Here is a 16,132-nt window from a genome sequence, read left to right on the forward strand (position 1 = left end):
CCCCAGAGTATCTGGTTCCCTTCCTGCTTAGCAAGCACATCACAGAATGCCAGTCCCAGAGATGCTTTTGTCCAGAGCAAAGAACAAGGTTCAGTGTGCGCCAGAGTCGCTTCCCGGCCACTATCACATCACTGGGCACAAAGGGGCTTGATTTCAATGTCCGAGGAATTCACCTAGGAAGGACAGGGGACTGCACCATTCGTTTTATCGTGGAAAAGGAGCAGATAAAAAAATATGACTTTTTTTTCTGGATGTGCCAATCCCTTGCCATCCTTCCTTGCGCGTGTCTGTTGTTTGTTTTTGACAGTCTCTGGGCCTGATGGGAAATGAGAACGGGCAGCAGGGGAGACAGTTTATTTAGAAGCTCAAGTAGGACACCGGAAAGCATCTGGACTCTTTGGTTCTGCTCCTAAATTCTGCGTTGGGTTTTGCGTTTTGGATATTCTTGCTGCCACCACTATCCCCCTCTCCCCCCACACACACACCCTGCCCCTTTGAAGAAATTTCTGATTAAATGTGAGAATGTGATTTTTGAAGTCCCCACGGCTGTCTGCTTGACTCCTCCCCATGTGTCCTTATAATCTGGTGCCTAGTCCAAAGGATGCAACTCTATGGAGAAAATACAACAGAATCACCTTTCATCCAAGTCTTTAAGAAACGTGCTTCCATCATTTCTGGAGCTCCAATTCCTTCCTGTCCCCCAGTTGTCCACTGCAGACATGTTTGACTGGACAGCTGATCACATTTCTGGCCCCTCCCTGCTCACACATCCCTTGTATCACTCCCTCAATATGCTGGAGCTCGCATGGGTATTGAATGGTTATTTTCAGTAGAAACTAGATTCTTAGACTTTGACTCATATTGACTCCCTTGTAGCATCTTAAAAGAAACTGGAACTCCTGATAAATGACAGGAATTTTTAAAATTTGTTTCTTTTTGTTTTGTTTGGGGGCCACATCCAGCAGTGCTCCATGTTTGGGGATCACTCCTAACACTGCTCAGGTGTCTATATATGGTGCCAGGAATTGAATGCAGGTCAGCTGTGTACCAGGCAGACACCTTACTTCCTGTACTGTTCACCCTCAATATGAATTTTCAGAATACTGTGTTTCGAATATTGCCATACATAGGCATCACGCAGAACAAGTTTGAGCATTTGGTGTGATATTTTATTTCTAAGTAAGGGCCTTTACTACCGTACCCATCTTTTACCACAACCCATTCCCACCTTTTTTTTAAAAAAAAAAAGTTCCTCCTGTTTACACTTTTTAAGAATATCTTCCTTTAATCCTCCCTCCATTCCCCTACACTCCTGACAGTGCTGACAGTTCTCCGAGAGCTGAATCTTGCTTATTTCTGCTAAGATTTTATACCCTGAAGACCCCACTCCCATCTGTGAATGACCATCAGCTGATTACAGTGCCAAGAGCAGAGGAGGTAGAGGGAGACCTAAATTCCACTTCATTGATTCATTCTTCTCTACCCATAGAGCTTGGGTGGAAGAATCCTGGGCTGGAGCAATAGCACAGTGGTAGAGCGTTTGCCTTGTGCACAGTTAGCCAGGCCCAGCCGGGTTTGATTCCTCCGCCCCTCTTGGAGAACCCGGCAAGCTACCGAGAGTATCTCGCCTTCACAGGAAAGCCAGGCAAGCTCCCTATGACGTATTCAATATCCCAAACACAGTAACAACAAGTCTCAAAAAATGGAGACATTACTGGGCCCACTCGAGAAAATTGATGAACAACGGGAGGACAGTGTGATTCATTCTTCTTTACCTATATAGCTTGGGTGGAAGAATCTTTCCATCTTTCTTTTCCCCTCCTCTTTAATGGGGTTGCTAACTGCCACCATACGGGGTATGGTATGGATTGGCTTCACACATAGAAAGGGCCTGAAGTGAGCTTTTGTTCCCGGCTCAGAGGTGGTTCATGCATTCACTTTCACCTGCCCTTTGAGTATACAGCTAATGGCTCATCATGACTGAATATGAAGCATTGAATGAAAAAGAAAATAGGTAAATATGGAAGTGTGTTCTCAGGGTGAAAATCATGACTGTAGAAGGGTGAATGGCTAGGATGGACCAACATGTGCCGAGATGTGCAACTGGAAAACAAAAGACTAAAGGAAAGCACATTATCCAAGTCACAAGTGAGTCAAATTTGAAATAAACTTCCCACGGGCCAGTGGGCAAGCCCCCTGCAGAGTCAGGGGGGTGTCCAGAGCATGTGAAAGACCCCACCCTATGGCCCTGGATACTCAGGCCACTATTTGAATATCTGGGTGTTTCAGGGAGGTTTGAGAGCTGCAAGGAGAGGAGGCTGTGGAACCATGGTCATTGTTGAAGCACACAGGTGTTTTCACCCCTGAGGCCCAAGAATTCAGGGAGAATGGAGTAAAGGTGGACAGACTGAAAAGAGAAAGATGGTTTTGATTTGGAGCTCACAGCAAGCAGTGTAAAGAGAAGAACAGAAAGGTGGTACCCCAAATGTGTTGTGTAGCGTCAGATCTTGAAGAAATAGCAGTTTTTAGTTAAGAGTGACGTGTAATTTGGAAGAGTAAAGCAGATGTTAGAAGAAGATATATTTGGAGATCATAGAGATAGTTCAGTGTAGAGAGTCCACTTGCTTGCACATCATTGACCAGGGTTTGATCGCCAGCACTGCATCCTATTCCCTGAGCACCACCAGGAATGATCCCTGAGCACAGAGCCAGGAATACCACCAGTTGTCTGCTCCTCCCCCCAGTAAAAAGGAAGAAAAAATTATGTTTTCATATAACCTGAATCTTCCATCCCTTAGCAGTTTGGAAGAGAGATGAGTATGAATAGTGAGTCATTTGGGGATTTAACTATGGAAAGTAGAAGGGCTTTGAATAGTTCTCATTTTTAACTTCTGAAATTTTCTCATGGTCTTAGTTCTTCCTTACACTTGTCTGAAGGTTTGTTATAAGGAATATTGAATTAAACCAGAGATATTGGGCACCTTTAAAACACACAGTGTCATGTTGCTTCAGCAACACATATACTAAAATTGAAATGATGCAGAGAAGATCAGCATGGCCCTTGCTCAAGGATGACACACAAATTCGTGAGGCGTTGCATATTTTTATAAAGAAAAAAAAAACATAAAAAACACAGTGTTTCCAATCTATAGGAAAGACAGGATGTGAAAATATTCGAAATTGAGGAATAATGATTAATACTCCCTTTGACCCATGAACACAGGTTTTTAAGCTGTGTTGTCAAAGTATCTCTTAAATATTTCAAGTTGGCTTAAGCCTCTGTTGTGTTTGAATAGATCAGGTGATGTTCCCTGATCTTCATATCCTTATTAGGATTCAGTCTGAGAACTTCTCCTCTGGTCCAACAGGCGCTGGTTTGTACAGTATTATAAAGAGGTGAGAGGTCGTTGGCATTGTGGGACCCTCTCTAGCATGAGTTATAATGAGCGTTGGCATTTTGTGAGGAAGGGAGAAATTAGCACAAGTCTCAATGGTGCTGATAGCAATACCTTTTAAAAGGTTAGAAAATCAACAGGAAAACGATCAAGCATGTTTGAAGAACTGCCTGATTGGGTATCACCTTCTCAAATGACTATCATTTTCTTCTGCTGTTCCTCGCCCCTGCCTCACCCAACCCCAAGATGTATTGCCTGTGTATCTAACCTCTTTTTTTCTGAAACCCTCCAACTATATGTTCCCTCTATTCTCTGCCCTGGTTCCTTGGCCTTGTGTGTTTCGCTTAAACTGTGAGAAAGAGCTGGTAGCTAAACATTCATCATAGAAAGAAATGCATTTGGTGGAGGGAAACTTTGTTTTTGAGTGTAATATTTGCTTCAGGCCTAAAGATCTTTCAGCGTTATTTCTGTAGTCTACAAATAAATAGCCATGCCAACAGATGGAAGGAAAAAATACATATACTTCCAATCTATCTAAAATCATGACAAGAGTGCTAATTCTAACACTTAATAAACAGCTAGCCAATTAAGTATATTGAGATAAATCACTAACTGACCTTACATGGGATTCCATAATGCTTTATTGGCTGTTTCATGGTCTCAAGCCAATTTAGTTTCTGCTATGCTAATTGCTTTACTTTATATTTTGATGCCTTTATTGGTTCAAAAAATTAAGATATTGCATATATGAGCTGCTCTGCATACAGTGTCTCTGGGTTGTTTTGTTTTTTACGTTTGTGTCTGAATTAAATATGAATTGCTGATTTCTTTTTTTTACTCAGAGAAATGTATCAATCATTTAAGCTTATGTAAGAAAATTATTTTTTTAAGTTTGCTTAAGCTGATGCTTACAATGTTTGGAACCTCACTACATCAAATCCATCTTGACCTTCTTTTCCCTTTCATTCCGTTTAGAGGCAGAAGGGTAGAAGAGGATCCTGATGCAATCTCCCTTATCTTTCAGATGGAACACCTCTGAGCTGGTGGGTTGGAAGAACGAATGAAACGCACACATATTGGGGAGGCTCTTTGCTTGATCCTCAAAAATGCACTTGTGGATTGGAAGGAAACTGCATCGATTCTCAGTATTACTGCAACTGTGATGCTGACCGAAATGAATGGTGATTTCCACGTTATTCCCTTATGCAACATAAAGTTGTTTTAAAATGAAACATTCAAAGTATGTGTAGTTAGGCAGATGTTGAGAGAGTGTAGTGCAGAAGTTAAAGAGAGGTATGTTTTGTTGCAATGTGTTAGAATCACTCTGAATTCTAAATGTGTAGAGGAATATTTCTTATTTGCATTTTTTTGCTCTGGGGTATAAGTCATGTATATCTTATTTTTTTAAATGTGATAAAATCGAGGCATCTGTTTTATGTTTCCTCTTCATTCCAAGTCAGTTATTCTTTTATAGGTGAAGTATAGAGACTGGAGACACAGCCCAGTGAGCTGAGAGCATGTGAAACTTTCTTTGAATGTGGACACCTCGGGTTTCATATCTGACACCACATAATCCCACAATCACTGTGGGGTGGTCCTTGAGCCAAAGCTTGGAATGGCCACCAAACACTGCTAGCCACCAAACAAATTCCTCATAATGAAGAAAAATAAAGCATACATTATTCTCAGAACATAGTTTAGCCAGTAATTACGACTACACATTTCTTTAAGAATATTTCTATAAAATCTTTAAATAATTTCCCAGTTATTTTAATATATTTCCCCCAAAGTGGGGAGGGTTTTGTGTAATATCATGTACTGCTCAAATAATGCTTTTTTCCCCTGTCCCAAGCTACATCCTGCTCTAGAAGGGGTTACTTTAATAATCAAGGTGCCTGGGGGAATATGTAGAACCAAGGATAAAACCTCCAGCAGAGTATGTGCTCAACCCACTGAGCTATCTCTTTGATTTTTAAAGGATGCACACAGATATAATTATCGGTTTCTACTATTTGGTCAAAGGAAATCTTTGACATTTTAGGGATTTGAAAAATTGAGCTTTTGAAACATTCTTAAAGTAGATGTGAATTTCTATATATGTATTTTCCTTGGAAAGAGTATTTATTAATTTTATTTGAGACTACACCTGGCATGTACATTGGTTTTATTGACTGGTAAAGAGGAACTTTTTAAAAAAAAATTCTATAGTCATATATAACATGCCAAATGTGCATCTGAGAGCATTAAGCCAGTAGATCAGTACACACAAATTATTTTAAAAATATTTATGGCCAAGGACCTGAAGGATGAACCAAGAGTTGGAACAAGGGCCTTGCATGCCTATGACCCTGGTAATGAATGACCCCATACCAAATATGACTTTGGTGGTCTCAGGACCCACACCCTAAGTTCCAAGGACCATTGAAGTACCACTAGGAGCATCTCCCAGAGACCTGAGCTCTACTGGGGAGCCTAGAATCTCAAAGACCATATTAATGATCACTCTGGCTGTAAATAAAATTGATTTGGTCCCTGAGTCTAGTTCACTGTGGAATGAGCTCACATTTTAATTGCATTTTACTCTATTTGACAAACATCAATACTATTTCAAAAAAGAGACTAGATGTCCATATTAAAATCATGACCAAAATTTCTAGTGTTACATGTTTGAAGAATGTTGTCTCTTCTAAGTTCCAGTTTTCAAAATTTCTACTCCTCTTGAAATTTTTACTACCTAAAATTTCTACCCTTTTTGCTTATTGCCTTCACCAAAACCCAAAAACTCATATACAATCATATTATGTTTTAAAATATGAATAGTGTGTTGTCAGCAATGCTTCACAGAAAAAAAGAAAACAAACTACTCTAAATATAATCACCAACAACTCTACAATGCCTCTTGTAACATTTCAGTATTTATCAAACACAACTTAGGGCCTAGGGAGATAGTGCAGGGTTCAGAAAGCAAATATTTAACCCTGGGTTGAGTCATAGCACCAAAGTATCACTTGACATAGCGCTGGTAGGCCCCAATGCACTGCTAAGTATGGCCAGGTGACCCCTAAACCACAGTGCCACCGTATGGAGCTCTCGGGCCAGCTAAAGTAGTCCTTGGGTGTCCTAAATTCTACATGGGAGCCCCACAAAAACCTCCCATATTTCGAGATTTAAAGTATGTTCTACTTATTGTGAAGTGGCTTGTATAGAACTATCTTCCCCAGGTAATTACGATTTCAGGCAAAATATTTATAAAATAAATAAATATTTATAATATTTATTATATATTATATAATTTTATAATGTTATATTATTATATATTTTTATAATATTATATTATTATACATTTATAATATTTATTTTATAAATGAAAATAATATTTTATAAAATAAAATTGGGCTGGAGCGATAGCACAGCGGTAGGGCATTTGCCTTGCACTCAGCCAACATGGCCGACCTGAGTTCGATTCCTCCGCCCCTCTCGGAGAGCCCAGCAAGCTACCGAGAGTATCTCGCCCGCACGGCAGAGCCTGGCAAGCTCCTCATGACGTATTCGATATGCCAAACACAGTAACAACAAAGTCTCCAATGGAGACGTTACTGGGCCCGCTCGAGCAAATCGACGAACAACGGGAGGGCCTTTACCTTTTATTTTAAAAATATTTTTAAAATATTTAAATATTTATACAACATACCAATTTGATACAAGGAGAGAAAAGGCAAATGTAGGTGGAAACTAAGGGTGGTGGGAGGTGGGGGGTTTGAGACTCTTCATCCTTGAAGGAAGGTATCTGGCGGGTGTGGGATAGATGTTGGAATGCTTTTTTTCTGGAGAGCATTTATCAAACTGCATCCTCAGGCAGTGGGGTCAGTCAGGGCTCAGAGGATTAGTCCTATGCAAGCCACTGCACAGTAAGCAGAACAAATTATAAATCTGGAAATTTAGGGGTTGGGGGTGGAGTGGGAGTGGGAGGGTGGCAGTTGTTTGTTTTTACTTGAGGTATCGAGGTCTCCAGAATACCTGGAAATCGAGGGGACAGTGGAAGGTCCAAAGGGGAATGCCTCGCAGGGACAGTGCGCTGGAGAGTTCCCCTCAGATGCTCAGCTGGCCCACAAATGGCTCCAGGAAATGGTACTGGCTTTTCTAACAACCAAGTTCCCATCACAACCTCAAAGCCTGCTGGAAGATAGCACAGCACGGGAGGTGCTTGCCTTGCACACATCCAGATTGGGTTCGATGCCCAGCACCCCATAGGGGCCCCCAAGCACCTCCAGGAGTGGTTCCTGTGTGCAGAGCTCGGCATAAACCCCGGCGACCACCAAGAGTGGCCCCCAAACCAAAAACAGAAAAATTAAAAAAAAAAAAAAAGAAAACTGCAAAGCCTCAGGAGATTTAGCAGATACCCACGGGGCGGCGGGGGGAGGGGGAGAGTGGTAGGATCTGAAGTTTAGTCTCACTAACCCGGGTGGACTTTAGAAACCTGTCCACTTTTCTCAGAAATGATAGAAAGTGCCTGTCTTGACAGCCAAAACTAGGTCCTGGAACTAAGCACCCAGTGAACAACACCCCTCTGCAATGAAGCATGCAACCAAGCCCTCAACATTTGTTGTGGTAAGGAATTTACCTGTCCAAGCAATAACAAACGAGGGCTTGGGAGAACAATAATCGAATCCAGCCTCTCCGTGTCGCCCCCACAAAGTCCTCAATATTCTCACTGTCACTGCGAATGCAGACGGAGGGACTGTGTCGTAGAATTAGCAGGTGAAGAGTGCAGAAGAGCCAGCCGAATTAAGCAACTCACTAAACTCGTTAATGAAAGCAAATCTCTTGATCGACAGCAAGTTGCATTATTCCTCTTCCTTCTGCAAAAAGAGAAAAAGAAAGAAAACAATTATATTCTGTCTTCAAGAGGCATTACAATATTGCCATATTTTTATGTGCCAGGAGCACAATTAGCTTTCTTACTCTTTTGTTGTGTATAAATTTAGCTCAGAACATCTTGGCTTTGAAATGCAAGAAGGGCTGTTGTTTATTTTAGAATTCTGTTCATCAGAGTAATCTGTGGAATGGGGGGGGGTGTCTTTTAGGACTAATGACACTGGATTCCTCTCATATAAAGAACACCTGCCTGTCAGGAAGATTGTGATCACAGACACAGGCAGGCCACACTCGGAAGCTGCCTACCGCCTGGGACCCCTGCTGTGCCGGGGAGACAGTGAGTGGGGCAAGGGGAGGGTGTGGTTACTCCAGAATCCTGTCTTTGTGACTTAGTCATGCATCAGGCTTCAATTGAAAAAAAAAAAAAAAAAAACTAAAAAAAAAACCCAAAAAACAACATCAAAAACCCATGCAAGAAGCTGTTCTGAAATACTCTTCTAGCTCACGATTCCCAGTGTTGAGATCACCACTTGGGGGCGCTGGGATGCTTGGGGTGGGGGGTGGAGGCAGGAATTGTGGGTTTGGTTGTCCTTGGGGAGTGTGTTCTGTTTTGTTTTGTTTTTTGCTTTTTGGGTCACACCCGGCGATGCTCAGGGGTTACTCCTGGCTCTGCACTCAGGAATTATTCCTGGCGGTGCTCAGGGGACCATACAGGATGCTGGGGATCGAACCCGGGTCAGCGGCATGCAAGGCAAACACCCTACCTGCTGTACTGTATAGCTCCAGCCCTGCTTTCTGGGTTTTTTTGTGAATTTGTTTAAAGAAGACAGATTTCTCGATGGCGTTTTGGAACAATTTCTGTTATTTTCCTGAAAAGGGGGCCATAAGCCAAGTACGTTTGAAACCCCAGTCTCCACCCTGTCAGCCAATAAAGTAGATGTATGATGTGTCAGGCCCTGGAGACTGTGAGGAAGAGCCTGGTTAAGATTCCAACAGGAAGAAATCTTTGAGCTTCTTGGTAGATTTGCCTCATAAATACAGCCCCAAACCCCCAGCTTCCTCCCATGAGGAAAGCCTCCATCCCACCTGAGATGCTAAAAGATGTCCTAGTCTGTAACAAGGGCTAGAACATCAGAGACTCAACTGCCAGTCTCATCAAACACATTTCAGATTTTAATCTCATTTTTCAGTTTGTGTTTGTGTGTGTGTGTATGCATTTACTCTAAGTCAATAGGACGTGCTGTTTTGATGTATCCTTTGTACTAACACTATAAACCAGAATTTTTTTTAATTCAAATATAGTTTCACCGGAAATATGTAATTTCTGCAGGGAATGAGATGAGCATGCATATTCATTCATAATCTCTGAAAACAGTTGGGCTAGAGATAGATGCATTCATTATTTATGCTTTCAGTTATTTCCAGAACATAGAATGGAAATAGAAGAAATATTTATTTGCATTAAAAGTATACCCTAAAATAAAATTTTATTCTTGGGGCTCAACAGAGGGAGAGATGACCTGACAATTCGGTGGGTTTATGGAGATTCATAGCAGAAATTGCTTAGTTAAAAAGCAAAGATGATACTGGCCTATAAAAATTTATATGTACATTGTAAAAAACTGTCTGCCATTATGCCAGCCATCTCTAATCTTTTTCATCTCTACTTCCTGTTCTGCTAGTAGACCATACACAATTACATGAAGATGGCATCGGATATTTCATGGAGAGAAAAAATATGGGCAAAGGGCTGAGGCTGTAAACTCAGGATGCTTCCAGGGGAGTGCAATGATTCCATGTGACTAGAGCGAGATTGTTCTATACATCACATACACTTCTTCCTTTCAACTCAATCTTAACCCTTCTGGGGCCTAGACTGGCTTCCTCAGATCACCTGCCTTCCTGCATTGGCCACAGTCCCACGGCAAAATTGGTCTTCCTGAGTGAGATCACTACCAACTCTGTCCCTTTCTCCAATTTCCTTCCATGAATCAAAGTCCCCAGCACCCTTTCACACTGAACCAAGAGGCTCCATCCAGGGCGATTTACCCTTGATGGACATTTGACAATATCTGAAGGTACTATTGGTTGTCTCGGTTGTCTGCAGTTGAATGCCATGGGAACAGAGTGTAAAAAGCCAAGGATGTGTTTGTCATCCTACAGTGCAGAATGCAGCCCTGTGCAACAAAGACATACCTTCACTGAGGCAGAGAAAGGGAATCGCACTTTTGTGACTTTGGGCTGTCACACTAGGAAGAGGACTTTATGGAGTTTCAAGGAGTCAGAGGCCTGCTAATGCCTCTCTGACTTACTGACGAGACAGCCTTTGTGTCTCCGCCATGTCGAAGGCTGAGACACCTGACATGAGAAGGTTTGTTCTCTGCAAGAGAGGCTCATTTTTCTTTGCTCACTCAGAAGAGCAGTAACGAGAGAACAATGAATGCCCTTTTTCTCTGGATGAGAAATTCTCACCCATTAAGGTGTCATGTCCTAGGAAAGATTTTCCTTCTTTCCAAATGAGGTACACTGAGCAGGTGCATACAGGACTTCCGGCTACAGGACCACGTGCTGGATCACATACTTACAAGCAGAGAAAAAGAAGATGGACATTGTCCTAAATGGCACTGGAACTGAAACATGGGATAACTTAAGGTTGAAAGATTATTTAATTCTGACATTCCAAATGGAAGTCTGAAATGCACTTATAAACCTAAAGGCCAGTACAGTGACCTTTGCGATAGATGGTGACGGTAAGTGGCATCGACTTTGATATAAGATGAGGGACAGGAGGAGAACCAGAAACAGGCAGTGGTGGACGTGAGGCTTACAGAAGAGGCTCAAGCAGAGAGACACAGTCCGTACGATTTGGGTGGGGAGTTGAGGGTGAAAGGATGTAAGCAGATTCCCATTTTCTGACAGGAATAACGTGGCTCAGAGACCAAGACAGTCTGGAATCACATTCTTTATTGAGGCAGGAAAGATTTAGATTTCCCAAGAGCAGAAATATGGACAGAAAAGAATAAGAATTTGCTATTTTGGTTTTATCACACAAAATGGAGATTTTCTACCTTATCAGGCTTTATTAGGAAAGAGCCTGGCAAGCTCCCCGTGATGTATTCGATATGCCAAACACAGTAACAACAAGTCTCAAAGTGGAGACGTTACTGGGCCCGCTCGAGCAAATCGGTGAACAATGGGAGCACAGTGTTTGTTTGTTTTGTTTTGTTTTTAGGAACAAACAAACACTGTGCTCCCATTGTTCATCGAAAAAGAGGGCAGGGGTATGGTAGAACAGATTCCAGCTTGCCCGTATTTAATTGACGGCGTTCTTCCAAGGCCTTTGTGTCGTTGTTTTAAATTAATGTGGGTGAGTCTGAAAGTCCACATTGCCGCCTACTTCTATTGTGGGATTTCAGAAGTCACAAATGGCAACGTGGTTTGGTATTATAGCCTAAAAGTAAAGGATATAAATGACCATGTGCCCTATAAAATTGTGCTGGAGGTTTCATAACACCTAGTGACAATTGTGATTTAATTGTGTATATGAAATAGTTTTTTAAAAGAGATATGACTGATCCAATATAACTTCTTTAAAAAAAAAGAGATATGACAAGCAAATGATAGAATTCGTCATCCTAATTTATGATAAAAATAAGGCTAAGGACTGGAATGATAGTGGGGCATTTGCCTTGTATGTGGCTGACCCAGGTTCTATCCCTGGCATCCCTTATGGTCCCTCAAGTGCTCAAAGACTAGTTCCTGAGCACAGAACCCCTGACCACTATCGGGTGTGGCCCCCAAACTAAAATAAGTAAATAAAAATAAAATGTTGACGCCTATAAAAAACAAACCAAAAATTAAACAAAAATGAAGTCAATTCAGGACTAAAGAGAACTCCCTCAATAACTTAAAAATTAGTTTTATAAAGTCACAGGCTATGAGGACAAATGTATAAAAATAAATTACAATTCTTAGGATAATAGGATCTATCAACAAAAAACTTTAAACCACCACTTACTTTAGTGCTCCAAATATAAAATATCCTTGGGCTCTGTTCCATTGTCATCGTCTGCTAAAACTGGAAAGCAAGAGTCTCTTACCAGCCAGTTGAAGGGGTCAACCTGCCATTTATGGTAGCGTATACACCCTTTATAGTGGGCTCCTTGGTATTGCTAGCCAAAAGAAATGGACAATTAATCATTGCAACAACACGGAATTGAATACATGAGGTTAAATGCAAGACCCCTGGTTTAGGAAGCTACATGCTAGATGATTCCATTTTTTAAGACATTCTGATAAAGGCAAAACCATAGGAACAGAAAACAAATTTCTGTTGTCAACCACTGCAGGGTGAGAGCAATTTTGTAAGGGGCACAGGTGGAAGAACAGTTTGAGATCTGGTTTGTGGCAGAAACTTTGTGGCCTTATGCACTTCTCAAAACGTTTAGAGTAATGCATGGTAGGAAAATCTTGCTTTTATTCCGTGTGAAGTCCTTTTCATTATCTAATTAGAAGCAAAATACTATAGATAGTGAATTGTCATGACTGCTTTAATTTTTCTAAGACTTCATTTTTAGAGCATTTGGGACTACAAAAGATTGATAGGAAAATAGTTCAGATATGTCCACTTGCTCCCACATGGGTAGAGCCTTCCAGCTCAGACTCCCTCTGGAATTTGCTGCATTTTTTTTTTTACCAGAGATGATGGTTGCTTAATTTCAAATTGGGTCATTTGAAAAATTACCAGATACATTCATGAAAACTAAAGGTTTTAGTAACATGGGAATTCTCCAGGACATGCATCAATTTCTGCTGATGACCTTTCAGATTTCTATTAACATTAGAAACCAAAGAGTCGATGAAAGAATCAAGGGAAAGAGCCTAGGTTCACCAGTGCACCGGAAGTGAGGAGGGTTATCTGTTGCCTTTTCTTTCTACTCACTATCCCAGGAAAATTGGGAATATGTCCATTTTTGAGGCATCAACATCTTCTAAACCAGTGTTTCTCAGCCTTTTCCCAACTGTGATCCCCTTCCAGCCCTGTTTTCCACCTATGGCCCCCCGTGCTATTTGTTGGAGGTCCTATTAGAGGTCCATAAGACCTCTAGTCTCATGCTATTCCCTATTGGCACAATTTTCACCTGTGGCTCATTTGAATATCCTGATCCCCAGTTGAGAAACACTCTTCTAGACTAATAATATCTCACCTTTGGCTTACATAAAATTTACCCTGAGGGCATCCTAGCTTGCACTCATTGTCTTCAGAACTTGGCCAAAGAGTTTGGCTAAGGAAAAGGTATTGACACACAGCATGTAATTTTATTTTTTTTACTACATCCTCCAGCTTTTGCTCCCCCTACAGCAGGAAGCAAATATGCAGACCACTGTAGTTTCTGGCTCCATTGATTCTTGACTTGTTTTCCTTCATCTGCAAAAAAAAAAAAGAATCTTTCCAGTTCTTTCACTGAAACCTTTCACACGCGGAGTCAGCGCCTGCCTTCTGGATGTCTCTAGAGAGTGCAGGCATACACTTTCAAAGAATATGGAACATATTACAAAGATGTATTTCTCAGACTGGCTTTTAATTATTTTTGAGACTCTCAAGAGCAGGGTCCATTGCTCATTTATTATTGTGTTTCTGGCACCTAGTGCATTACCTGTTACATGAAAGATAATCAATAAATAGCCATTTATGAAAGAATGAGAATGATTCATCATATACAGCTCAAGAAGACTGTAGCTTGTGAGTTACTTGTTAGAGACAGGAATGCATTTTTGATTGTATAAGCAATTAAGTGATATGCAAGTATATACTTTCAGTGAAAAGAGTTTAGGTTCTATTGAAAGACCTCTTCTGATTAAAGTCATCACATAATACAAAGAGAATCTAGTTCCCTCTGAGCCATTTCTCATCAGAGCTTTCAGGCTAGGGGCAGTGAACGTGATTTCAAGTAAGTACATAATTTTACTTAATATGAAGACTTTCTGTTTTTCACTCTGTTAACAAAATTGAGCTTTTATAAAAATGAAGCCCTTTCTCCTTCTAAGAGGAAAAATACTTTTTTGGACTGTTCTTTTGGAAAGAATTACATTACTAACTCAAATTTGAGACTCAAGAAAATGTCATATATGCGAGGAAATGAAGGCTCTACCACTTTCAAGAGATTCTTCTCCCCCTTTTTACTTGAGAATGGGGTCCTGCTCATTCTCAGAATGGCAATGAAATACTATTGTGAAAACTTTATACACAGCTGTATGAATTAAATTATACAAGTAATTTGGGCCATAGCCATAGAATAGCAGGTAGGGCGTTTGCCTTGCACACGGCCGACCTGGATTCGATTCCTCCACCCCTCTCGGAGAGCCTGGCAAGCTACCGAGAGTATCCTGCCCACACAGCAAAGCCTGGCAAGCTACCTGTGACGTATTCCATATGCCAAAAACAGTAACAACAAGTCTGACAATGGAGACGTTACTGGTGCCCACTCGAGAAAATCAATGAACAAGAGGACAGTGCTACAAGTAATTTACTGTTTAAATTACCATTTTTAAATGTTAAATATTAATGGTTTCCTTGTTAGAGTCATTATAAAAAGTTAAATAAGCACCAATGTCAGAGTATAATAATTACTCAGAAACACACAACTTGGAAATCCTGATTAATACCAGTGAGGGTTATCCTAGGCCTGGCTTGTTGTCTCAAATCAATATCTCTCAATCTCAATACTCTTGATCCTGGATCTGGAAATTTTCTGTTAGGATTGGGTTTATCCTGGGTGCTCTAGGACAAGGAACAGATTCATGATCTCTGTCCCCAAGGTGCCAAAAGCAAACTACTCCAAATTGTGATAAGTAATATGTCCCCAGAAAATGTAAAATGTGGTGTGGGCTGCAGAGCTACTGATAGAGAAGACCCAGAAAAGGAGATTTGGAAATAAATTTATGAAACATGATTCATTGAAATTGAGAGAGAAAAAGACCAAGTGGAAGTCAAAGGAATTGCTATACATCATTTATTTATCTAAATGTTCAATATATATCAATGTTTACAATATATCTAATTGTATAGATATATTGTACATCATTGATAGCGGTAGGGCGTTTGCCTTGCACGCAGCCAACATGGCCGACCCGAGTTCAATTCCTCTGCCCCTCTCGGAGAGCCCGGCAAGCTACCGAGAGTATCTCGCCCGCACGGCAGAGCCTGGCAAGCTCCCCGTGACATATTCGATATGCCAAACACAGTAACAACAAAATCTCCAATGGAGACGTTACTGGGCCCGCTCGAGCAAGTCGATGATCAATGGGAGGGCCTTTACTTTACTTTACTTTACATATATTTATATATATATATATAACAAACTTTAAAAATTCCTATGGGAACTTAAAACAGTTAGAGTTAGTTGATTTTATATTAGACTCATTTTCAGTTTTAGACAATATCAATTTATTCTGAAAAATGAAAAAGTGTTTATTTGACCTGTGGTTATTTTTCTCTCCCACCACCTTCCAATTTTGCTACATATGCTGGTGTTTTTAATCAGTTTTTTTTTTTAGTGCTCACTACTGGTCCTATTATCAGAATATCTCTATTCTTGTGCAGTTTTTATTTTTATTTATTTCTTCTTTATCATACTGCCAGATAGTTGGTGGTATATGTCTTATTTTTGGTGCTTGGGATTGAACCCAAGGTCTCATCCACTTTAGGCATGAGATCTACTACTGAACAGCATCTGCAATTCTGGTTTCATTTATATTTTCCTGGGGAAAAAACTTCCTATTTAGCATTACATTTGCTGAGTTTGCATGTGCTTGAGAATATTTGTTGCCACTTAACCTTAAAACAAACTGGGTGATTTCAC

General features: G+C 40.7%; 1 protein-coding gene and 1 non-coding gene across 2 annotated transcripts in view; both read left to right on the plus strand.

Annotated features, from left to right (window-relative positions):
* The window catches only part of CNTNAP4 (contactin associated protein family member 4), a 287,713-nt gene that overhangs the window by 216,134 nt on the left and 55,447 nt on the right, over positions 1–16,132 (plus strand). Inside the window, exons 14-15 of the mRNA XM_056135853.1 lie at positions 4,420–4,576; positions 8,480–8,607. Of these exons, the coding sequence (XP_055991828.1) occupies positions 4,420–4,576; positions 8,480–8,607 (285 nt within the window). The remainder of the gene's footprint in view (positions 1–4,419; positions 4,577–8,479; positions 8,608–16,132) is intronic.
* On the plus strand, positions 3,002–3,106 carry LOC130044648 (U6 spliceosomal RNA). Its single transcript, XR_008795482.1, has one exon. It is a non-coding gene; the product is annotated as a U6 spliceosomal RNA (small nuclear RNA).

This window comes from Sorex fumeus, unplaced genomic scaffold (genome assembly GCF_029834395.1).
Source record: "Sorex fumeus unplaced genomic scaffold, SorFum_2.1 ptg000122l, whole genome shotgun sequence".
NCBI classification, from domain to species: domain Eukaryota; kingdom Metazoa; phylum Chordata; class Mammalia; order Eulipotyphla; family Soricidae; genus Sorex; species Sorex fumeus.